At 40.1% G+C, this 25143-nt stretch overlaps 1 protein-coding gene across 3 annotated transcripts; it reads left to right on the plus strand.

The window, feature by feature from the left end:
* Window positions 1-297: 297 nt before the first annotated feature.
* Window positions 298-24918, plus strand: bard1 (BRCA1 associated RING domain 1). Of its 3 annotated transcripts, none has more exons than XM_037110601.1 (11): window positions 298-533; window positions 1200-1256; window positions 2041-2189; window positions 2806-3833; window positions 4763-4843; window positions 6111-6283; window positions 14312-14438; window positions 14553-14685; window positions 17530-17622; window positions 22536-22633; window positions 24465-24918. In XM_037110601.1, exons 1-11 carry the CDS (start codon window positions 442-444, stop codon window positions 24759-24761), a joined length of 2328 nt encoding a protein of 775 aa, XP_036966496.1. In that variant the 5' UTR covers window positions 298-441; the 3' UTR covers window positions 24762-24918. The 3 variants fall into 3 exon arrangements, with proteins under 3 accessions (XP_036966496.1, XP_036966498.1, XP_036966495.1); XM_037110600.1 differs by having other exon boundaries at window positions 300-533; window positions 24414-24918; XM_037110603.1 differs by lacking the exon at window positions 22536-22633 and having other exon boundaries at window positions 299-533; window positions 24414-24765.
* Window positions 24919-25143: the final 225 nt, after the last annotated feature.

The following is a 25143-nucleotide window of genomic DNA, read 5'->3' on the forward strand; positions in this document are numbered from 1 at the left end:
CTTTTTTCCCATGCAGTAGTGCACCTGTGAACACTTGTTTACATATTTACTGAGCCAGTTATGATGCTAAATAACTCCAAAGAAGTTGATGAAATTGAGTTGAAGATGCTGAAAAGAGAAATATTAGCTGTACATTTTAATCTTATTTTGGCGAATTTAATGTTTTAGGTCAAAATTAAGAAGAAGAAGAAGAAGAAGAAGAAGAAGAAGAAGAAGAAGAAGAAGAAAAAGAAGACGCTTCCTACCAACAGAGCTTGGGGGCGGGTCGAGTAGAACGTCACTGCCGTTGTTATGACAACCATCACAGCTTACTTCCGCAAACGTTTGGCGGGAGATGCAAGTATCCAGGAAGTAAGTTCGGCCTGTTTTGTAATCTTCGGTGCACACGCAACGAGAAAACAAAGGCGTTAAGAGACGAATAATACTTTTTTTTGCGAAGAAATGGATAATGATGTTCTGGTGCAGACAATGGATTGGAAGAACACGAAGGAGGCGGTCTCGAACTTTCGACGACTGCTTCTTTGCTCCAAGTGGTAAGTTACGTTAACGTTACTGAAGACGTTGTAGAAGGAGCGTCCATTGTTGAGTAAACGTAGGCGCTAACATTATCTTTCCGAACGTTCACATGTTTGTTCGTCAGACTAAACTCGGGTTTATTGTCAGGTCACAAACGTAACCTTAGTTGTCAACAATATATATATATGTGTGTGTGTGTATGTATAAAACTAAGTAGGTAAAGGCTAGTATTTAAACAAATGGAACAGTCTGGTAAGTTCAGAAAAGTACATCACTTAACTGTAACACAATCTTAAGATCCAGCAAACAAAATCACTCACAACATATCACAATATAATAACATCTAAAATATAAGATGATATCTGGTTATCATCATGTGAGACCAGATAATATCAATATATTGCTGACCCTATACTAGAAATTCTTTATTTCACCTATAAATGGTTTATTACGATTTACTATGAATGCTAAGTCGCACGTTCCACGACCTGACACTAGTTCGTTCCATAGTATGTGCTAGAAAGTTGCCATGGCTGCTTTTCAATTTCGCTGTGACTCCTTTTGAAAGTCTGCAGGGTGCACAACAATAGACTGAGCAAAACATTTAGCTCAATGTAGTGGAGGTGATGTTGCCTCTCCTTACTGTACTGACCACTTTTTAAATGTTTTGTTTTTTTCCCCAGCTCAATGTTAATGAAGGATCCTGTGTGTCTGGGAATGTGCGAGCATATGCTATGCAGGTATTGTGCCCTCAGCTGAATGTGCTTTACGCTGACATGCTCTCTAACAGTACACCGGTCACATTTTAGACGTTTCTTATTTGTCAAACACAAGTGCGACTAATAATGTTAATTATGGCTCAATTCCATCCAGGTGTACCACTGCCAGGACTCTGGTATTATGCTTGTTCACTGAAGGGATGAGAGCCGTGATAATGTTTTGTTTATTTTGTATTGAACACCTCCACTTTGCCTTTCCTGTTGCTATAGAATGAAATGTCCACATTAAGGTCATTTGCCTTCTCTTCTCAAATTTGAGGAATCTTTTAATTCACTAAGATTTAATTTCACATATAGTGCGAAGGTGACTAATTACATATTTGTAAACTTATAAAAGATTAAGTAGGGATTAACATTGTTATTCTACTCTTTATCCAGTAATAATAAACATAATTATATTGGCACTAATGCAAGTTTTTAGGCCACTTAGGTTACAGGTATTTAACGCATATTTAAGGACCTGGAAAATAAAGTAATTTTACAGCTCACTTTCTACTAAATGATAAGGAAGTTTTGTAATTAACATGCTTTTATTTTGGCATGGTGCTGATTTCTTGTACGGATGAAATACTGCATAATATCCATGGTAATGGCAATTAATGTCCCCATAGGCATAAACTATATCCTTAATTTATGCTTTCCCTTCATGACTGAGTGGTTTTAAAAGGTGTATCAATCAGCTCATTGCATTACCTCTTACTGAACTGTGAAGTAGCTCCTAATCCAAGATATGTCTGTTGCCCAGGTCCTGTGCTGGCGCCCAGGCAGGAGATGGCTGCGTGGTGTGTCACAGTCCTGCGTGGGTGAAGGACATCCAAATCAACAGGCAGCTCAGCAGCATCATTGAACTCTTCTCTGGTTTGGAGTCTCTGCTCAAGCCCATAGAACAAACAGGTAGGTGGTTGTCATCATACTGTATAGCAGCTTGAAAGCATAAGTAGCTAGTTATCTTCCAATCCATGTGCCTAATTCATTATCTAGTCTGCCCACATACCCTTCTATCAATTGTTGGCTGAAACATTAAACATTTTTCTCCGCCAATCTAATCTCTGAATGACAGTATTAGTGGCTTGTTTGAGTGTTTTTTTAAATCTTCATTGCCCATCCAGCATCCCGATAATGACAGTAATTATGCAATGCAATTTACCACGGGAGTGTTTCGTTTGTAGATCTCAGCTTTGACAAAGAACGACAGGGCAAATTTCTAAGCCCTGTGATTAAAATGTGAACAACTTTGCAGGTTGTTGCGGTGTCTAAATGTACACAGAAAATGGTTAAGTGTTGAAGAAGAAGTTGATAGGGTGTGTCATTACTTTTGACAGAATGTCAGTATTACTAGTTGGCAGCACATCATTTTAAAGTTTGGAGTTTTTTCATCTCAACAGGTAGTGCATTAGAGAGCATTAAAGAGCATTTTTGATGGCTGTTCCCAAAAATTATGGTGTGTGCAGGAGGGGAACATTTAGTTTTTACATTTTTTTTGTTTTCGTTTTTTCTTATCACATTCCAGACTCCTCTCTGACCGAGATTCAAACACGACCTGAGAGCACTGTCTTTCGGCAAAAGAAGAGCTTCAAGATCTGGTTGAGCCCCCGCAGCCGCAAAGTACGTTGCGTGGTAGAGAAGCCCTCAGAGGTCACAGTACCGGAGAGCAGGTCTTCTGGAGAAACGGCTGCAGCACAGCCAGACACCATTACTGCTCAAAGCCAGGACCTGTCAGTTTTCAATTTCACCTCGTCCTCCCAAGACTCGGGCTCTTCTTCTACTCAAAGATGTAGAAATGAAAGCAAAAACGTGAAGAAAAGGTCAACTAAGAAAAATGTGGCCAGCAGGAAGGTGCCGGTGCAGGGAGCCACGAGGAACACACGAAAGCAGACCAATCAGATGATGAAGAAGAACAGGCTGGAGACCATCAACCAGCAATGGGGGATCACCAAGGAGGTAGATCCATTAAAAGGAAAGGAGCAGCCCTGTGCTGAAGGGGCAAGGAGGTCTAGTAAGAGAGTTTCCTTCCTGAGCCCTCCTGTCGCATCTGAAGAGCGTCAGCCAGAAATGGCACAGGGGGGTACTAATGAACTCAGCCCTAGCAGAAGCCCCATGAGGAAGAGTCCCTCAAGGGGTCGGGGTATGTCAGACAGTGTCATTCAACATGACAGACTGTCCACAAATGACTCCAACCCCACTGACAATCCTGAAAAACAGGACGATGTGTCTACCCCGAAGCATTCCTCAAAAAGATCCAGAGCAGAGGAGAAGGTCGCCCCACTGGAGACCACCCCAAAAAGGCCCAGGCCTTCCCTGGGCAGGAGGAGAAAATCACAGATGTCCCCAGCTGTCCTTAACCCTCCAACTCTGTGTAGCCCCAGGTGTGAGAAGATCATCAAAAAGTCAAGACAGGAGCAAGGAGACAGCCCCTCTGCCCTCGCCACTGCTGGCAGAAAATCTCCCTGTGGTCACGGTCGGCCCACCTCAGGGAGCCCTGCAGTTATGAAGAGGAACCACAAGGGAGAGACCCTGCTGCATCTAGCTGCTATAAAGGTCAAGAGGTTATTGAATAATTCACCTTGTGTACCTAAATCCATTTTCTGTTGCATTCTGAAAAAGCAAACGTTAAACAATTTCCAGACGCAATTTTGCAATTTGCACGTCATACTTGATAAAGTGGGAAATTAAAGTGGAAATGGACAACTTATCACCCCTTAACATTTCCAACTGATATTATAGTTTGCACCGCTGTTGTAAACACAATCAGATCACTTTCCATTTTCTTCAGGGTAGCAACCATCCACAACACAAGGCAAATGTGTGAGTTTATTAATTAATGTAGTCTATGGAGACGTGAAAGCAATTATAAATGGTGCCAGACTGACTGGATCTTCACTCAGCCTTCATTTTTCTTGGATATTTTGTGCCCGGTGGCATACAAAATTGCATGATGTAAGCGAGATTTACTGGACACCAAGTCATTATTCTGTAGCAATTACTATGTGTAATAATGAAACAAACTGTGTCATCCTTAAAATTCCTGCTCCATCTATTCTTTTATCATTCAACAAATGATGAAAGTAAATTGTAAAGATATGTCCGTTACAATGATGCAAATATGGCCCTTTAATATTTTTCATTATCTTTTAGTTTCTTTCAAAATGCATCCAAGATAAATCTGCTGCTTTCATTGTCTTCTCTTCCTGTTGGGGGTTTCCCCCCTTAATTGAACGTATTAGTCTTCAGATGATCAGACTGTTCTATTCCGCACTGTTGAGAATAAACTGTCTTGCAGTAATCCTTGTAAACATAGCCATAATCCCCCTCTGGATCCCAGACAAGGTAATCAATGGCCCATTGCAGAGTGTGATTGATAAACACCGGGGCTTTGGTACACTGGGATCAGTTGCTGTGTTTGAAGAGTTGCGTTTACAGGCCTGCAATTCTGACCTCAGGTTTGTTGTTCTCTCTGGATCCTGCAGGGAGATGTAGAGGCTGTCAAAGAACTGCTGGACCAGGGGGCTGACCCCAACCTGAAGGATAATGCTGGGTGGACACCTTTGGTAAGACTAATACACCAAGTGCTATGTGTGAAAGCTTTATTTGTTGTGTGGAAAAACTCTGATAAAATGTTTTGTCAACAGGCCACAGTTGCTTTGTGGTCCATCAGACTTTGATAGCAAGACTGTTTTCTGCACAAGGGCTTGTCTGTAGCTTTTCTTCTCTTACCAACTATTGAAACATTTATCCAACATTTACATTGGTGTATTTACTATTTATTGTATTGTCCTCTCCAGTAAACATTAGTTTTCATTTTTAGAATATGCATGCATGCAAGCTTAGTTTTCCTCTCTAAGTAGCTCTTTTGCCACATCTCTGGCATTCCAACACCTGTTTGTACCATATGATGATTGAGCTGTTTCTCGTTGCATTAAGCCCAAGTTGAACTGCAACCAGAAATGTCAATCTATACTGTTCTGCTGTGTTCATCACTTGTGCTCCAACTGAACGGAACACATGCAAACAGACAAAACGCGGTTTGACAACACATGTGCAGCACAACCAAGCATGTTTGTCCCTGTCAGCCACTGAACTCTTCATGTCTTTGTGGAACAAAACCACAGCAATTTAAGCTGACTTTGATTAGCAGGTGAAGTATGAGTATTTTCATGTCGGAAATCAAGGAGTGAGTCCATCACTGCAAGTGTAAATTTGCAAAATCCTTCAGTCCTTTTTTTCGTTTTAAAAATGAGTGGGTTATTGCTCAGCTAATGTTGGAATTACAAAGCATGAAGAACTTATGGGAATTCTTACACAGACATTATCAAAACAATAATTTCAGACCAGACAATGTTTTCAATTATTTATACACAATCATTACAATGTTTTTGAGGCAAAAAGATTTTTCTCCTAGCTCTGTTAAATGTATTATTAAAAATAAAATAGATCTGTCTGCATAAAAACGTTATCAATATGACCTTTAAGTGTTCTCCTCAAAAGGGTTTTGTTCTATGAGTTAAATCTACAAAATTAATTAGGTGTGTTTAAGCTGTAATATCTGATTGGCAGCTATGAACTTACCTTAGTATTTCATATTTTCAAAACACCCCAGGGAAGCACATTTCATCTAAAACATTCACTTAAAAGATCCAAATTCATTTGAGCTCTCTGAAGCATGTACATCACCTGAAGTAGTTTCAACTTAGCGATTAACAATGGAAGAGAATTTAGAATGCATAAGAATAATAAACCTGTGTTTGGAGGATAACCGAAAAAAATGGAAACGAAGAAGAGCAGGATAACTTCAGAGTGTTATGCCTTTTGTTCCAGCATGAAGCATGTAACCTGGGTCACCTGGCTGTTGTGGAGGTCTTGGTCTCCAAGGGAGCCCTGTTGAATACACCCGGCTATGAAAATGACTCTCCACTCCATGATGCTGTAAGGAACGGACATCTAGCGATTGTCAAACTGCTGCTGCAGCTTGGAGCCTCGCAAAGCGTACTGTAAGTTGTTCACGTTTATGATATGCTTGGCCTTGACTGGATTTACATGTGAAACGTTGTCATAACGCTGCTTGTAATGGGAATTATGTACTTTATAGAGTACTGCAGATGTGTGGCTTTTATAAAGGGTTGCTACAGGTCAAATTGATCACACAGTGAACCGACACAAGATCAGGGTCAGTCTTGCATACACAAAACATGTGACGCTATATATAAGGGCTTTAGCAAGTCAAGTGAATATCTCCCCAGCACTGGTCTTTTGTGCTGACCATGAATTCTGACCTTAAACCAGTTAGCCTTGAAATCATCATTACTTTGTGCTCTAGCACATTCAGTTGTCACACTGGTGCCATTTGTATTTGAATAGCATCATCATCGATTATGTGTAAGATGCAGGTTGTGTGCTGCTGAATGGTGGGAATCTCTAGGCACCTTACGTTTCTCACTGTGTGGCCACTATCTACTTAAACATAGTGTATTTATAGTGGTCCATAATTTAAAAAGGCAGATGAATTCACTTCCCTTATCTTTGTTCACACTCAGCCATCTTCATCAAAGCTGATGACATGACACACGTACACATCAGTTACATTTCACCATCATTTACTCAGCCAAATACAAATAATACAGGCCATCCGTCCAATGTTGGAAACTGGCTTTTAAATCTAATCCAGTAAGTGTGCTTGTGAATCCAATTTGATGCTTCACATTGAGAGTGAGGCTCTTCAAGCAAGCACTTTCTGTAGGCACTAATGAACAGATCAACTGTCAGAATATTGATTTAAAGTTAAACTTTCATATGAATATGATAAATAAGATGTAGTGCCTCTACATGTCTAAGCAAGTCTTGCTGTCCACAGGGACGGGGATGGCAATGTAAGATATAATGAGACATATTACAGTAACAAAATACCTTTTTGAAAATACATTTCAGAAATGCTGGCTACTAGCTTACACACAAATGGCTCACATTTTTCTGCTCATGTAGTTTTTAATTACTGTGGTAAATTCATGCATCAGCCCACATCACTCAGACTGCCGTTTCAGCTGTTCATAAGACACTGACTTCTTTAAAACTGTCACTATTTGGGAGTGTTTTTTCAATCAAATGTAACATTTTTATGTTAAAAAAAGACAATAAAATCTGATTTTTGTTCTAGATTAAGATTCTATTACTCTGTTAATGGTCCACAAGCTTTATACTACCATGAGTAATTTGTTGGCCATACTACACAACTTTCTGTCTTGTAATCCTGGGAGTTTTGCAGTCACTGTGGCTTTCACGTCACGCAACTGATCTGCGATGGGGGTTCATGCATTGTAAGATCACACACTTGCAGTGTGACAGGAATGATGCTGGCTGAGATTTTTGGTGCCCCACTGCCTGCGTGTTGAAGATCAGCTAAAATCTTTTAGTGTGAACTTGATGTGATAGACAAACAAAACCCCTATTTCCAGTAAAGCAATGTTCTATTAAATGAGACAATTTGTGAACGTTTGAAGTCAGTGAGTTAGTTTGTAGTGTTGTACTATAAATTTAGATTTCACATTCATTTGTGAAGTTTTTAAGGTGTTTCTGCTTCTCCATATATATTATAGTAAAGTAACACCTTTTAACTGAGCTGGACAACTTAAGTAGAAACCTCAACAGAAGCAGAACATTTTAAGTAAGTCAATAATTAATGTCTGTCTATTGTATTTCATTGCATTACATCATAGAGGTGCTCCTCTCATTCTCGACCAGTCCTCATTTTACCTTTTAATGAAATGTCAAGTGCCTGGCTCCCAGTTATTGTACTAGGCATTCAGCCCTTTATTTTCAAGAACAGCAGTGTAGTTTATAGTTATATGGATATAAAAAGCAACTGAGGCTGATTAGTTGTTGGTCAATCACTGGATGCTATGTCAGCATTACTGGCCTGTGGAGGCAGGGTAGATGTGCAGCACAATGTCCATAATGAGGGAGGAGATGCTGGCTAATCATTGCAATCAATAGAGGAGTTGGTCAGGGCCCGTATGCTGGTCAGTTAGCGCTCTCTTTGCATCATTTTACACCAATAATCCTCTGTCTTCTCCTGGCTTCATTAATTTAGATTTTTGTCCTTCCCTCCATGATTGCCAGATCTTACTTTTACTTTGTTACTTGTCTGCAAAAAAAGGAGGCAGTAGTTGGGACTATTTGTTTGTCAGGAAGCTGCAAGATGAATGCAATCCTTGCCTAAGTTTTGCCACTCACCACACACACACATATACTCACACAAGAGGCGAACCAAGACATCTGCCAAAGCAATCCCTAATGGATTGACTGGCACACAGCTCAGGGTTTGGAAACACAGGTTTTGCAGAGATTCTCATTGTTCCTTCCTGTATGTGTGTGTGTCTGTATGTGTGTGTGCACTTTAGGTTTGAATGATTGGACTGCATCTTTTCATTGTTTGGGCCCTGTCCCCTAAATCAGTGACTCAGAGTCCACTTTCTGTCCTGCTCAAGTATTAAACTTGCTGGGCAGCTTATTAGAAATACCAAGGGAACTCTTGAATGCTAATATGTTTAATACAGTCAAACATTCCTATTCTTATCTCCAAAACAACAGGTTTAAGCATTTTCTGAGAAACTACACAGCATGCACAGCAGGGCTCCTGACTATAAGTCTCAGTCCTGTCCTGTGAGCATAAACATCTACCAGTGCAGCACATTTGGACCGCAGAGATGAGGTCTGCAAGTTGTACCGCTGTACCATATGTTATGTTCACAAACTTAAAGAAATATGTTAGTATTTTGCGTATTTTCAACATGTACTACACATTTTGTATACATTACCTTATATCCATTTTCTTATATAAATGTTCTTATCATACCTTGGTTTCTAGATTGTCACTTTTCATGTCATGTCAGTGTGAAAATTAGTTTGTGTTAATGAGATGGGGAAAATGAGAATGCATGGTGAATGAGTCCAGTCCTACCGACCACCTTCATTCTAGAGCACTGAGTCCATACCATAATTAGTGTGAATGCTGAAGGCACATATCACCTCTATGTGTGGTGTAACTGAACTACATGCAGAGGCATTGAATGATGAATAAATTTACCAGCTGGCAATGCATTGCTATTACTGACTGTAATATAACCTTACAATATTTGTATTGACATTTAAATGCTGTGAATAGGGCTGTACTGAATAGTTTAAAGCTTCATTCATGATGTTGTCATTCAAATGCATGTTTATTCATTCTGCCTGAGCCTGGTAATTCTGCACAGTTGCAGATAAATATCAAGATACACTTGTATCATAAGTTCTCTACTATTTACAGGATTATATTCCAGTGGTAGATGCATATGATTGTTTCAGTTGAATGTGATCTGAACATTTCCAATAACTCCAGAACGATGTAGTACAGAAGTCAGAACTTACTGTAAAAAGGTAGATGTAGCCAAAACTCACAACATATTTTTTTGTCAAATTAAATATTCAGCTTCAGTCCCTGGTATTCAGCCTTTTTCGATTTTACATGGCAGTTTAGCAGAAATCATAACAGCACTCAAGATAACATTTATATAACCACATTAACAAAACATGGATTTCGGGCTTTAACACTTTTAAAGCAAAATACTCAAGTAGTAACAAAATAGGATCATATTCGCTTTGCAATTGGTGCTTCATCAAGAGGTCATTTCTATACCAACAACACAAGTTTTGTTTGGTCATATTCATTAAAGCACGTTGATTTTAATGGTGTTGTTGATAACATTCAGACACTAAATGTGGCATTTCATCTCCATCATCAAAACTGCTGTTGTTCGAATCATCTGCCTCCTCCAGTGGTTGCCAGTTTGTTATAGTTTACGTTGCCAGTGCTAATGTCGCTAACTTTTGCTAGCTAACTTTAAGGCAGCACAATATACTATAGAAGTTGGCCATTTTTCCTTTTTTTTACATAAACTGGCAACTACTGGCCAGTACTCTTGATTGCTGATGAAACACAGATACAGCAGAGTCCATAGACAGAGTTATAGTTTTGGCTCACAAACGTGGTTTGATGCTGTAAATCAAAAGTTACAATTCTTGCACAGAGATAAACAAAACAATCATTTTGCACCCAACAAACATTTTCAGATTATTCATTCAAAGTCATAATCATGTTTTTCAGGAAGAGAGATACTTTAATTATGCACCTTTCCATAAGCTCTGTAGATGTATTATTTTTGAAGAATGATTTATCTACATAAAAATGTTATTTATCTTTTAATTAATTTGATGATTTAGTCATTTCATCCTGTGATCACTTGATTGAATGGATTTTTACATGAGATTGGTGAATTTGATCAGCAAGCCCTCTCTTGAGATGAAAGATGAAACAATGAAACAATTCTGTCACTTGAATGATACCATTATCTAATTTCTAATCTCTGACATGAACGCAGTTAGTATATAAAGTTTCATCTCATTGGTTATTTTTATGTGATGTGTTGCACAGTTGGGTGTCTGAGACATAACACTTACAGAACAATACACAATGTGGCTACATTTTCCAGTGGAGCTGGGTGTGTCTTGGGCCATATCATAGAGTATTAGCTGTGATGCCAAAGCTGATCCAACCATCAGGAGAAATGGAGAGTGGATTATTTAAGAATCGTAACTAATGAACCTTTTGATTAAAAATGCATTCAGGCCTCACACACTGCTTCATCAGTTTCTTGCCACGTATTTCCATCATTAGACATCTGAATCCTTTAAAGACCTTCCGCTGAGCAATGTACAGACCAACAATAGGCTATATTAGTATCTCTTCTGTTGCTGTTCTCTTGTTTATTTGTGTGCAAAGGCTATGAAAGGTAGTGTTAGGTGTGAACTGAACTCTGAAGTCCCCCTCCCAGTTAGAATAAGATTCATGGTTACAGTGGTGATCCACTATAACTGCCACACATGCCTCCCACTTGTGTTCTTAAGCAGAGGCTTGTGGGAGTGTTTGTGACTTCACCTCCTGCACAATTTTCCATGCTTCCTTACTTTTCTTCAAATATTCATCTCACGTGCAGCTGCTTAAACCAGCGTGTGTGTGCGTGTATGTATAAGTGTCAGGGACATTTTATTTTTGTTTGTTATTTGTGTGTGTCTGGGGTTGGGGGTATGAATCCAAATGAAATATTTTATGGACCAGTGGACCTATTAATTGTCCCCCAGGTGTTATCTTTGCTGACGCCTAATCTTTTAGAGACGACCTGCTGGGCTTGGTTCTTCTCTCTGTCTCCTTCTCTCCTCCTCCTCCTCTTTTTGCTTTTCTTCATTCTCTACTCCTCTTCCTCTTTCCTCAAGGTGACCTCAGTCTTGTTTCATGCAGCTGCCTGCAAGTCACATACAAATGTGTATGTTCAGTATACCTACAATAATGCAGGGGTGGTGGCAGCTTCATCCCCTATACCCAGTTACATCTGGCTTTTGGCTTCAATGGGAAGAAGCTGACATTTACTCCAAGGTCAGACGACTCAGTAGTGAAGGAAACGTGACATTCTGGTAGACACTTACATTTTTGCCCCTTTCCTGGTGCAATGCTATGTGTGAGTTGAAGTTCTGGACTTTAGCACATAAATAGTTTTCTATCTGTCTCAGTCGGCATTAATTTTGAAGTGACAATAAAGTAAAATATATTTTTAAAATAAACCACCTGGAGGCTGCTCTCATCTTTTTCTGATAGAGGAGAGTAAAACTTTAATTTCCCCGTGGGGCAATTTGCTTTGCAGACAGTAGTCAAACACAAATGCATAATACATCAAACCCATACACAAGACAAATTCCACATCGCTAACACTGTCACCTTAGATCATGGAAGTTTGTTGTTTTGTTTAAAAAGCCAATAGCTGAGGTATAAAGGACAATCTGTATCTGTTCGTACTGCCCTCAGGGAGACTGAACCTCTGCCCTGATAAAAGCATTAAAAACTCAACATATAATGGATGTTGAGGTTCCAAAGCAATAGTCTTTGCATTTAAGATGACTCTCACTTCAAACAGATGTGGAAGATCTTTAAGGGTAACCTCTGTAATCTTACTGCACTGCCTAACAATTTTTACCAGTTTGTTCTTGTTTTTGAGACTCAGGCTTCCAAACCAAGAACTCATAAGAGGAGAAAGAACAGACTCAATAAAAGCAGAATTGAACATTTTCATCAGTGTGATGTCTACATTACAACTTTGCAACTTCCTTAAAAAGAACAACTGTTGGCTTGCCTTTTTACATATAGCATCTGTATTAGCATATAGCTCCTGTATTAGTTAAACTTAGCTCTGATGTGTTTGAACAAGACAAGACAGGAATACACAAACATTTCCTGGCTCATTTCCATATTTTGAATATATTTACCTATATTTATGCACAAATCTTATTGTGAAAATGGTATTTAAAATGTTGCTTTTGTGATGAGTAGTTATGGTTAGATAACTACACTAAATTTGTAACGGTGATTTGGTCTCCTCAACAGATAAATATTTATAATTCAAAAAGCTTTGTAATGTTATCAAGCCAGCAGGTCTAGTGCATCGCACAAGAAATGACCTCTGAATGAAGTAAGCACAGATTTCAGCTCACCCTTATATCAAACAATTATGCTCCAACAAGGGACTGACACACATGGGTGCACACTTTCACGGAACAAGCAGGGTGTGACATCGCCAAATTGTTTTTCTCAGAGCTTTGGACTGGCAAATATTGATTTTGTTTTATATATTTTTTTGTCTTGCTTGGCCATTTATATAGAAAACAAATGCCAAATGTGCATGGGTTGTGATGAAATGGTATGACCAATATCTTGTTGGAGAGTTCTGACTTATCATGTAAAACCAACAATGTGTCAGTCTCTGTGAAAGCCTTGTCACATAGGCAGGCAGAGAGGGCAACAACAGGTTGGTTTCACACATTAGTATGGTTAACTTTGGATTTAAGAATAAAACATTTTACGTCAGTTGCTAAGAGACAAGAAGAGGGAACATTGCTCAGGCTGTCACTGGGCAAGACGCTTTACTTTGGCAGATTAAGATGCAGTAAAAGGCATGATTTTCAATTTTGGTCTTTGTGTTCAAAATTGTGAAAAAATGCTCATCACAATTTCCCAGAGCCCAAAGTGACGTGTTCAGATTGCTTCTTGTGTTCTTCCAAAAGTCCATATCCAAAAAGACCCATCATTTACTCTCATAAACAACAAAGAAAAGCAGCAAACTGCCACATTTAAAAAAAACTGGAAACATTAAGTGTTAGGCATTTTTGTTTTTAAGATGACTGAAATTAATGATTTTTTTCATATTAGTTGGCAACTAATCTTCTTCTGATTGACTAAAATCAAGTAATCATTACAGCTCTAATCTGGTCCACTATGAAGTCGGTGTTTTATCATCATTTGAAAACATTTCTTTATTTGCAGTACTTTGTAAAATGCTCAAAAATATGCTTTTTAATTGGTAGTATTTTATTTATTTTTATTTTTTTTACGGTTAGTGTCAACTTACTGTTCTCTTGTGTTTCAGCAGAAATGGAAACAACTTAAAGCATGACAGATCAATATTATTTTATCGCTAGTAATGGCAATAGTATTTTATCATGTCATACAATGCCATGAGCTACATAGGCCTTACTTTATCTAATGTATTTTAAATGAGAATAAGGCTTATAATATATTTCAGACTCTGCATCAAAACTCACAGACACAGCACGGAGCCAGTATTTTCAGTACTTGTATCCATGAATTTGAGAAACCACTGACCACTTGAAAAATCTCTCTTGACTCATATGAATCCTAATCCACCTACAACATTTGTGCAACTACATAACATCATGCTGCAAATTAGCCCAGGTTTTAGCTTTGATGTCTTATTATAAGTTAATGGGAGTTCATTATCACAGTTATTAGAAATGTATGTTCATCAGTTTAAACATGTCTGACGGTCTCTTTGATCACCACCACAAATGCATAAATACACAAATGTGTGCACACTGTGAGACACTGACACACTTCATCTTTTGAATTTTCTTCTTCGCAGTAATCTGTTTGGAAAGCGGCCCTCAGATTACGCAGTGAGTCTGGAGATGCAGGAGATTTTCCAGAAAGCCTCAGAAGGAACCAAAAATGCTGATGCCACTCTCAGCCCCTCAGCCAGTCTCTCCGTGGTACGTGTCTATGTGTGCATGCAAATAACCTTTTTCATTTTCTTACTTTCTTGGGAATTTTTTTAACCCTAGATGGCTAATAAAAAGACATATCTAAACCATGTCCTCTGTTAGGTGAGCGACTGTGTGAGAAAGGATGAAATGGTGGTGTTTCTGGCCAGCAAGCTGTCACAGCTTGAACAGCATCGCCTGGCCAAACTGGGAGAGCTACTGGGAGGGACAATGACTGAAACCTTTTCTGGCTCAGGTAATGTTTGGTGCAGAAACACCTCTTTAGGGGGCCTTATGTGTCTTCAGTGTTCCAGTCAAAGCCTCGTAGGCTATTGCTCATGTATGATTGCTTTTTAATGTAGTTGTTTGAGATATGTGGGCTCTCAGCAACACCGCAAATTAACAGCAGCTACCAGCCAATTGCTGGTACGTTGGAACCATGACAGATGTGTTTACTCACTGCCATACACTCTGATAGGTAATCAGCAGTAATCAGTCATTATTTGGATGCCCTGTTCATGAAAGATGTATTAGATAGGTAAATGCTGGCTCAACCACCCAAAGGCCCTGCAGTCTTGAGGCAGACTCTATCCCTTGTCATTATGTTTGTTAGGAAGATTATATAAAGTACCTTTACCACCACGAAGATGGGATTTTTTTCATCTGAATACAAAGCAAAGACATCAAGGTGTTACTCCCATTCCACAGAGTCTTTTTGCATTGTGCACTCCAACAGTAGGCGCTTATCACTCACAAAGGATCAACAGTAACTAACAAGTGCTTTTGGAGCTGTATACATCATTGTGATACAGCAGGTCCTTCATTGTTGCATAATGGCTGGGAGGAACACCAGAGAGCAAAAGTAATTGAAATCATTCTTCATAAAATGTTTGGTACTGTCAGGGTGATGAATAAGCACTAATGAAAAACACAAGTGTGTCTCACAACTCTGCCTACTCTGACCTGAGGGATGAACGTTGAAGCTTTCAGAGAATTTTCTCTTTTAACTGAAGGCAACAAATCCATGGTCAATGTGCAATGTAAGACAATTTTGACTTGGAGATATAATTATGTTCATTCTGTACTTGTCAATGCTTTTCACAAGTTGAATGAAAAGGCAAGAAGCTCCTTTTTAAACTTTAATTAACCTTCAATTATGCGTCCTTGTCTCAAGCTCTTTTGTGCTATGAAATGCCTCACCTGTTCACTCTGTACATTTACATGCACAGCTTAGTCAGATTACAGCCATAGTTCGACTATGCTACTCAATCGAGCAGCTGCAATTGTCTGAGTATACATGCTGGTAAGAAAAACAAATTAGTGGCAGAAGCGTGTACGCTACCGGTACGCTAGGTGGCGCTGTACCCATTTCAACGAATGGTAATAGAGCAAGCTTCGGCTGACCTCTTTACATCAGCAGCAACTTTCGAGAAAGATGGCGTACAAAGAGCAAGATGAAGCCACGTCTTTGTACATTTCGTATATGGTGTACATAATAATTACACAAACTAGATGCACAATGGCGCTCTTGCTTGCGGTTATTTCGTAGGAAAGACGCTGCCGCCGCCCTTCTACTTCTGGCTCACAACCCCAGGAAAAAAATCTTGAGCCTGCGCAGAACGCAAAATCAAAGTCCAATCTGGTAGAACATATACGTGCACGAGTAATGTGACTATCAATCAAATAATCTAGGTGTTTTAATCCAACGATGAGTAATCCGTTCCAGTCCGATGTTAGTCAGATTTACAGTGTATACATGGATCTTAAAAATCCGATCATAGTTGGACTAACCCGGTAATTCGGTTTTCTTGAGTGTCATGTAAACACACTGACTGAGGCAGTGAGGAACATCTACAGATTATTAGCTGTAGTTGTGTCAGGGCTGATGAATCGGTATCACCGATCGGTTTTGAAATGAAATAATTGCAATATCTTGCTACGTTTTTCTTGATCAAGTCAACATTTAGCACTTTGTTTTCTGAAGTCATCCTCAGCTGGACTTTGTGTAAGTGCTAATTAGCTAGCATTAGCATGTCATCTCATGAAACTCGGATGATTAGGCTATGTCTGCCAAACGGCTATCATGTTGGCGCTTAGATTTGTTTTCTGATATAATATTCTTTTATATTTTTACATAAACAGTTTGATGACATTGAGCCACTAAATGTTGCATTCCATTTCCCCCCTTCTATTGTATTCAGGTCAAAACACCACTCTTGTTCCAATCATCAACTTCCTCCAGTTTGTCGTACCAGTCACCGTTGCTATCGCTGGCTAAGAAACCGTTAATGTTTCTAACACTATTAGCTAACATAAGGCACAGAACAGTATGCGTGGCACATATTGTTTAATTTTACATTTTCTTTTTTTCCATAGTACTCTTGATCACTGACGAAACAGATACCACATGATACCAACTGCTATATAGTACTGGCTCACAAACATCTTTGTAGATGTCATCTCTGACACCTACAACATCATCTCTGTAGCTATATGATAAAAACAAAAAAAATATTTGTCTTTATAAGATGTTATTAATATGACATCTAAAGTCATTTATGTTGCTGGAAGAACTTTGTTTGTCCAAATGAGCGGGGCCTCAGCAGAGCTGTCCTTTTCGTCGCAAAAAATATTCAAGCATTCTGGTACACCAAAAGAAGCATTTAATTTAAAAGAATGAATCCGATATATAACATATTGTACATCAGGGATCTTTGCACCTTTGCAGTCTCTGTCTGGTTAAGTCTCCATGCAGTGAGGCTTCACACTTCAACAGAGCCAGTGGCATGCATGTCTGGACATAAGCCCTCGCTTTCAGTTCTGCCTCTACAGACATTGTCCTCAACAGCCCTTCGGCTTTTGTACAAGCACAAGGGATGTCGACCAAATCCAGACATGTCAGGAAACAAGTTAAGATGTGTCCTAATGTTATTCTGTTGAGATACAGAGTTGTCTCAGTCTTAGCTCGACACTCAGTCTTGAGAGATAGACACGGCAAAGTGGACGGCAGCATGTGGCAGCTATTTGTGTATGTGCAGGTCAACTCATTTGTACAAAATTATAGTGTGTGTGTGTGTGTGTGTGTCTTTTCTTCCTCCAGTGAGCCATGTCGTGCTGCCAGAAGGACACATGCCCACCACCTACTCCACCCTCCTGGGTCTTCTTGCTGGCTGCTGGGTTGTCAAATTCAGCTGTGAGTATAGTGTGAGCCGTCGACAGGGTACTTCTCTGTAGATGCTATTTTAGGGAGCCATGTCAAATAATGTTGCTGTTGGGACCTAGGCTACTTGCTAATGCTGCAGTTAAACTTAAGCAGATTATATCCAAAATATCCAGAAATGTTAAATGCACATGAGGCCAAAGCTTGGCATTGCTTCTGTTATTGTTCTGTTATTATATGCTGCTCTGACCTTAATATTAATCAAAACACAAGTGAAGTGTATATGACCCCACTATCAAAGCAGGAAACAACAGTCTTGGTTAAAGCTGTAGCTGTGGTTGCAAAAAATCAACAATAATAATGATAATAATAATAATAATAATAATAATTCTAGTATAGATCCAAAAGTCCAGTATTTACCTCATCATTTCCTTGATACCGGATTCGAACGGAGAGGTTAGAGTTCATCAGGAACAATGAATGACAATCTTAGCTGCTGACATTGGGCGAGTGGCGGGTTATAATCTGGTGATTCATAGACACAATTGAAGTCAACCAAACATCAAAACGATCCTGTCACCATATTTATTAGTCCCCTGGAGTTAAAATTTGCAAGGGTTAAATAATCACGACAGAAAACATACAGCCAAAGTTAATATGAAGCCAATACACAATACATACCAATATACATACATAACATGTTAGATGTGCGATAAAGGCTTTGAGAATCAGAAATGTTTCCTTTTAATCTACCTTGAAAGTACTTAAAAGGTACTTTTGATGGTGGCGGACTGTTTCTTGCCTAGGAGCAGAATCCCTGCAGGCTGCCAGGTGAGAAACAGTGTGACCGTAACCTTAGATTTAGATTAATGCATGTGAATGGCTTGTGATGCAGAAACTTCACCTTTTGTAATAACCATCTAAGTGAACTACTTTTGCTATTGATATTTATATTATCCATGTCCATTTTTATTTGTGTTTTCATGTTTATGTGCTTCCCACAAGGTCATATTTGCATTCAGCTCAGCTATTCAGTAACCGAAAGACTATTTCTATCTGCATTGAGAGTAATGTTTACTGCAGCAAGGTGACTCTTGGTATGGTATAGTACAAGGAAAAAATGTAGGAGGTAAATACTGGACTCTTGGAACCACAGTGCAGAACAAATGGATTGTGCTGCACAAGCTGTTTGGGATCAGACGAGGAGCACAAAACCCATAAAATTACTCCAAAGAACATCTTACCAGCCATCTTTCTCTTAGAAAAAGCTATGATGGACTTGTATTAGCTCAAGTGTAGCATTGGAACCTCACTGTAAACTTTTTGCAACCTTTTTATTTGGTAAATGTAGTTAAATCCTTCTGAGGCTAGAGTGTTAATTCCTCCTTGTCTGAGATGTGTACATTTGATCTTTCACTTCCTCTTCTCTGCACCCTTTCAAGTGAGTTCAGGCTCCGTGTTTGGAATAAGAACTTCTAAATGCATAACTTTTTATTTTCTACAACACGGAATACCCTGAAAAACATGAAAAGAATATTTGGCATCCAGCTATTTTCAGGTAAATTGTTTTTGCCTGCTGCTGCAGCTGCTGCTGCGTGTGTGTGTGCTCAGACCTGCTTACATGTCTGACAGCCAAATAGAAGCTTGCCGATGACTGGGGGAATTGCTGTGTCTCAAGGCTTCAATATCAATAGCGATGAAAAGATGGCTAACTCTCTTTCCTCTGTTCGATTTATACCAAGTTGAATACTTAGCAGAAATTTAGCGATTCTCAGCCAGTCTCCCCGGCATCCCTGAACCAAGTCAACAAGCTGATTTTCAGAGGAAGTCTTCTTTAGGGGGGAGTAGAAAGAGACTTGCTGTCAAAGAGTTTGCTGGCACCTTGGTGTGCCCTTGACTGGTGTATCCGTCAGTAGCATCTCCTCACTGTGTGGGTGTGTGTGTCTGCCTGCCTGCCTGCCAGTAAGTCATTTCAAGTTTGAATGTGTGTGGTTGTGTCACCATATAAGACTTTGTGTGTGTTTGGACCGTATTGGGCCCCTCCCCTCATCTTTTCGCCACGCAGACTGAGCACTTGACACAGCTTGTCCCCCTCATGACAATCACTGTGGCATCTTATCTGTCTCTGTCCTTGTTTTCGTGTGTGTGCACGCACACACAAGCAGCCAAGTTTTCTGTGTCACCTGCCTTTGTATACCATTACCTGAGCTTATACCTCTTTATTGATCTCATGATTTGTTTAAAAATGTTTTGTCATGTTTTGTTTAAAACCCATAATGAAAATGTAATCCCGCCCTAGCATTCATCAAAGATTAAATGATTGTTACACATCATCTGTACATCACTTAAACAAACAAAAAAAAACTAATTAGAATTTCAAAGAGTGTCGAGAGAAAGAGGTTTTCAGGCCCAGCGCTAGCCTGGCTAGCACAATAACTCTAGTCGATGTCTCCTCAACACAGTACATAGATTTCTTTGACTAAACATCAAAACATTCATTGCTTCACATTCTGCTGATATTTTTTTTAAATGGAGCACCAGTGCTAGTAGTGGAAAAAGTTGGCCTGAAGCCTTGTAGGGATGCCTGATGTGACCACTGAAGATAAGAATCGATCTTGAAGGCATCCACGGTCTACTCCGCAGGCGAGTTTGTACACTTGCATCTGTTTCCATACTTCACATTACCTCGATGACTAGAAACTCCTGTTCCTGTGAATAAGCCACTAGAGTGGAGCAGCCAACTCGATAGCTGTGCTGACTGGAAAAATTACTTCACGTGGAGCTTCCTTCATTAATGATGTATTTTAAATAATAGAGTTATGGCTGGCAGTCGTGGTGGATGAGGAGCTTGTGTAGAGTAATATTGTGTTTTAATGGATACATTTAAAGGCTTCTTTAAGTGTGACCAGAGTCTACAGGGGATATCAACACTGACAAGCAATATTGCAGTTTAGATCTTGGATCATGATTGTGATCCAGTAAACATCCACCCTTCGATCCTAGCTTCACTGAACAGGGAAAAACTATCTCAAGCTGTGGCAGTGTGTGGCTTCAGTAGGACCTGAACTCTGTAGTTACCAGGTTGGTTTTTATTTGGAAACCAAAACTTCTGCTTGCCATTTATCTGGCAACCCTGTCCTATATCTGGAGATGCTGCACAGAAGTTCTGCACTGTTTTTGTTGATGTTTTTTTACATTTCTTTTGTAATGTGGGTCAAACAAACAAGACGCATTATGAAAGCAACGTATACATTGGATGTATACATACATATTTTATTCACTTCAGACAGAGCCAGGCAAAGTGTTTCCTGTGAGAGACTGATCCTCTCATTTCACACAGAAAGAAAACAAAAAGCACATTTCCCAGAATGTTCCTGTTAATATATTTTCCCCATTATTTCCCAATTTGTATTGGCTAATATCCCATCATGCTTGTCTCTGTTACTCCCACTGTTGGCTGGGAAAGGCATGTGTGTGCCCCCACGTGCCATCCTCCCCACACACAGAAGGTTCTAAATGCTTTCTGCAGCTTCTAGCAACGAGCTTCACTCAGGCAGCTGCCCCCAGCTGGACACTTGGTCCTGCCGGAGGCATCGCTATCAGGGATTGAACCCCGGCACTCAATTGCAGGCCGATATTTTGCTTTCTGTGCCACCTGCACACACCAGAATACATAATAGATAATTTTTTCTTGTAGCATGACAGCGGTAAGTTTTTAGAACGCTGACAGTCGATTAAGAATGAGCGACTGTCCTCATAATGATGGCACAGTTGCAGTTGGTCTCATGGTTAATCGGGAAAGTGGGTTCATCTGGCTGTTCACTCATTCACTGACTCAGGAAGGAAGGAGTTGGAGATGTTTTCTGCATTCAGCGTTTGTGAATGTAATTAGCGAATATGCTAATGGCTCCTCAGCTCTAAGCGCCAGCGTCCGGAGCGATTAACCCCAGTATCTCCCCTCTCTTCTGCCCAAGTCTCTGGCAGGGTCCATGTAAGTGACAGCTGTAATTAAGGCGGATGAAGAAATGTAATTACATTGTACCACATGTTCAGGAGACTGTGTCTGTGTGTACACGTACTGTATGTGTGGAATTTGCTGTTTCGTGACGGGGGGCTGTGTTGTGACAGGGTGTAGACTCACACACATTTACCTTAATGTGTTTATGTCACCGTATCTTGCAGCTGGAAGCAACTGTGTGGAAATGCATGTGAAGGTGAACTTAATCACAAATATAGATCCTTTGCAGATGTGTGTTAGGTGTGTGGGACTGTTTGTATCTCTTGCGTTTGGAAGTGTCACAATCAAAATAGTTATTCAGGTCTCGGGTCTGTTTGACATCTTTTATATGCTTTTTTTTTTTTTTAACAAGCTGCAGAGTATTCAACCAAAACTAGTTTCAATATGATGGATTTTTTTCTTAATATACTCCCATTCTATAATATTCAGTAATAAAACACTTACGGAGAACAGTGGCTCTGTGATCTGAATCGTCTTTTTTGTGACAGTGAGGGGTCATTAAAATATGACTTTCTCCCCCTCTGTATCTGCCTATACTTTTTGCTAAAACTTTTCTATCTTTTGAGATGCTTTTCTTAAAAGATGTAGAACAAAAAAGATTCTTTTCCAACTCAAAAGAACGCCGGGATGCTGGCTGTCACGCAGTCACAATTTGACTCTAAAACCTCAAGAGACGGGGAGAGAAGAGATGATGCTCGAGTTCTGCTTAAGCTTGAGATACTTAAAACGAGGGTTGCATCATTAACTCCATCACGCTGTGGGCATCTTTCTCTGTCAACAGTGGCAGCTTTGCCAATACTTGAAATTTTCCAACTCGTCATGATAAAACAGACATGAGCTTTGTCATCCTTGCCTTGTCACACTCTTTCAAGTCAACATAATTAGCTGTAGCTTTAATTCCCCCCCCCCTCTCTCTTTTTGATGCCAGGGGTGGAGGCATGTCTGCAGGCGGGCGAGTGGATGCCCGAAACGGAGCATGAAGCGGGAGAGGGCCCCCAGCGCAGTCGCATCAACAGATGCAGCTTGGTAAATGAGAAACATACAAACAAACAGATGAAATAGACGAGTATAGATGGTCTAGACACACTGTCCTTGGGAGAAATGTGTTTTTCCAGGCAGTGACTCATGGTGATTGTTCAGCAGCATAGAGCACTGTTAACAGTACTCTCTCTGACTTTTTCATGTTTGTTGTTTTAAAGACTGTATATCACAGTGTAATTGTGCTGTTTTTGAGAGAAAACAACAAGTTGAAATCTCTACAAACTGATCTAAATGAATTAGAGGATTAAATTATAGAAATGTAAGTAGTATTAACCCCTTTGCTATGTTGCACATATATCTTTGATTGTGCAACCACTCATTTCAGATTGACACATGCATGCAGAAAAACAAACAGAAGTACCAATTAGGGAAGGCAGTGTAGTCGACACTATCTAAAGTTATAACACCATACATCAGCAGAAATGCACCATCGCCAACTCAAAGCCTGGTGTTAGCAGGATCACGCCATCGGGATGCTTCATTGCAGCAGGCCCCTGTAAGGTTTGTGAGGGCAGAGTGTATAATGAATGCAGCAGAGTCGCTGCAGTCTGCAAGAGAACTGTGATGATTTGGGAGAGGATTTGTCTTCGGAAAAGGCACCTACTCCAAACAAAGCCACAGCTACTCAGGAGAGGCTCCAAAACGACAACATTAATGTCCTGCTGAGGCTGAGGCAGAGTCACGACCTCAGTCCGAGCGAGAATTTGTAGCCGGACTAGAAAATTGTGGTTCACTGGCCCAGGCGCCATGAAACCTGACAGAGGTGAAGAAGAATGGGGACACGCGGCGTCATCGAGATGACAAAGCCAATACAGACTATTTACGCATGCAGACATACACAAGGCTTTACTTCCGCTACAGCTGCCTCTGAGGGGGCTGAATACCTACACGGTTTTGATAAGTCAGTAGAAATTTGGTCCATTGTAAGTCAATGTCAGTGTTAAGGTGCGTTTTTGCCTAGATCTCAGGTTTATGTGTAGATATTGTTATTATGTCTTTAAAATAATGAAATATAAATAAGGTGAATACTTCTTTCAGGCATTGTTTATACAATATGTTGTCAGAGATTACCTTTTTATATTTCTTGAAAGGTGTTAGCGCTCCGAGCGTCTCGCTCACAGGGGACATGATGATAAACTGTAGATTTAAGACGTCCCCATTGTTGGTTTCATCTGTTTTCTTCTTTCTTTTGTACAGAACACTATGTCCATGGTAGCAAAAATGAATACAAATTTAGGACACACATGTGAACGAGCAAAAGTGAAATCAAACTAGAGTGTGACTACGCAAGGAACTCTTGCTAGAAACTGAGAGAGCCAGTTAACACCCCAAAACAGTTGAGTTCATTGATGCTGTGGAAGGAACAGTCTCCAGTGGCCTAATCACCGAACCACTTAGCATTGCTGTGTAAAGCAGCAGAGTCTGTCTGGAGAACGCTGCTGATAAAAAATGTCTCCTGGCTCTGCAGCAAAGAAGTAAATACAAAGCATCCACACAGACACTGGGTAATAGGAGAGCCTAGATTTAGTGGCGATGAAATTAGTCGGTGTTTAACGTCATCATAAACAAAAGAGGAGACTTTAATCCTTTGCCACTGTTCTCACAGGGAGGCTTTCTTCTGATGCTGGCGCGGACTGACATGTTTTTTAAAGGAAGGGGATGATGGGTAACAGATCTTTTCAGGACATGGCTTTTGATGCACAAGAAAGTGTTTGGAAATTCTCTCTAATGCTCAAATTATTATTATTATTATTTATTTTTGTAGCTCCCTCCACTGTTCGACGGCTGTTTCTTCTTCCTCCTCGGCTCTTTCAAGGCACCCTCAAAAGACGAGCTCACCAAGCTGCTCCGGGAAGGAGGAGGTCAATTCCTGAGCCGGCAGCCCAAGCCCGACAGCGATGTGACACAAACCCTCAGTGCGGCCGCCTACCATGCGCTGCCAGGCTCCGACCAGGCGCTTTGCACCCAGTACATCATCTTTGACCCACAGGGCCCACACAAGCCGGCAGTGGTGAGGCGGGGCAAAGTGTGGTCCGCTCCCTCCAGCTGGGTCATCGACTGCATCGCAGCGTTCCGCCTTCTCCCTGTGCCAGACCCTCAGGCATCAGTCTGAGCAGTTTTTTTATACATTTCATAATCATTTTGCACATCACTTTTACATAAGCATAGTCATTATGTGTTGTTTGTGTTTTTGATAATGCAGTGATGAAATAGTCACAAATCACTTCAATGGTAATAAACAATTATGTGTTTCCCTCCTCTGCACAATTTGCTGTTTCTGTATTTTTTGTGCTAAGAGTGTAATGATGTCTCCTGCGTGTGCTGCACAGCATAAACCAATGTTTCCCAAGCAGCCCCTTCAAGAGCCCGAGACAAAATCTGAGGGGATGGGGCAAGAAAAAAGCGAAAACTTGGGGGAGGGGGCATTTTTATATACTCCGTCGAGGAGTTACTCGCCATAACGTGTACCGATGCAAAGTAAATGGGGTGGATCA

This window comes from Acanthopagrus latus, chromosome 9 (assembly GCF_904848185.1).
Source record: "Acanthopagrus latus isolate v.2019 chromosome 9, fAcaLat1.1, whole genome shotgun sequence".
Lineage (NCBI taxonomy): Eukaryota > Metazoa > Chordata > Actinopteri > Spariformes > Sparidae > Acanthopagrus > Acanthopagrus latus.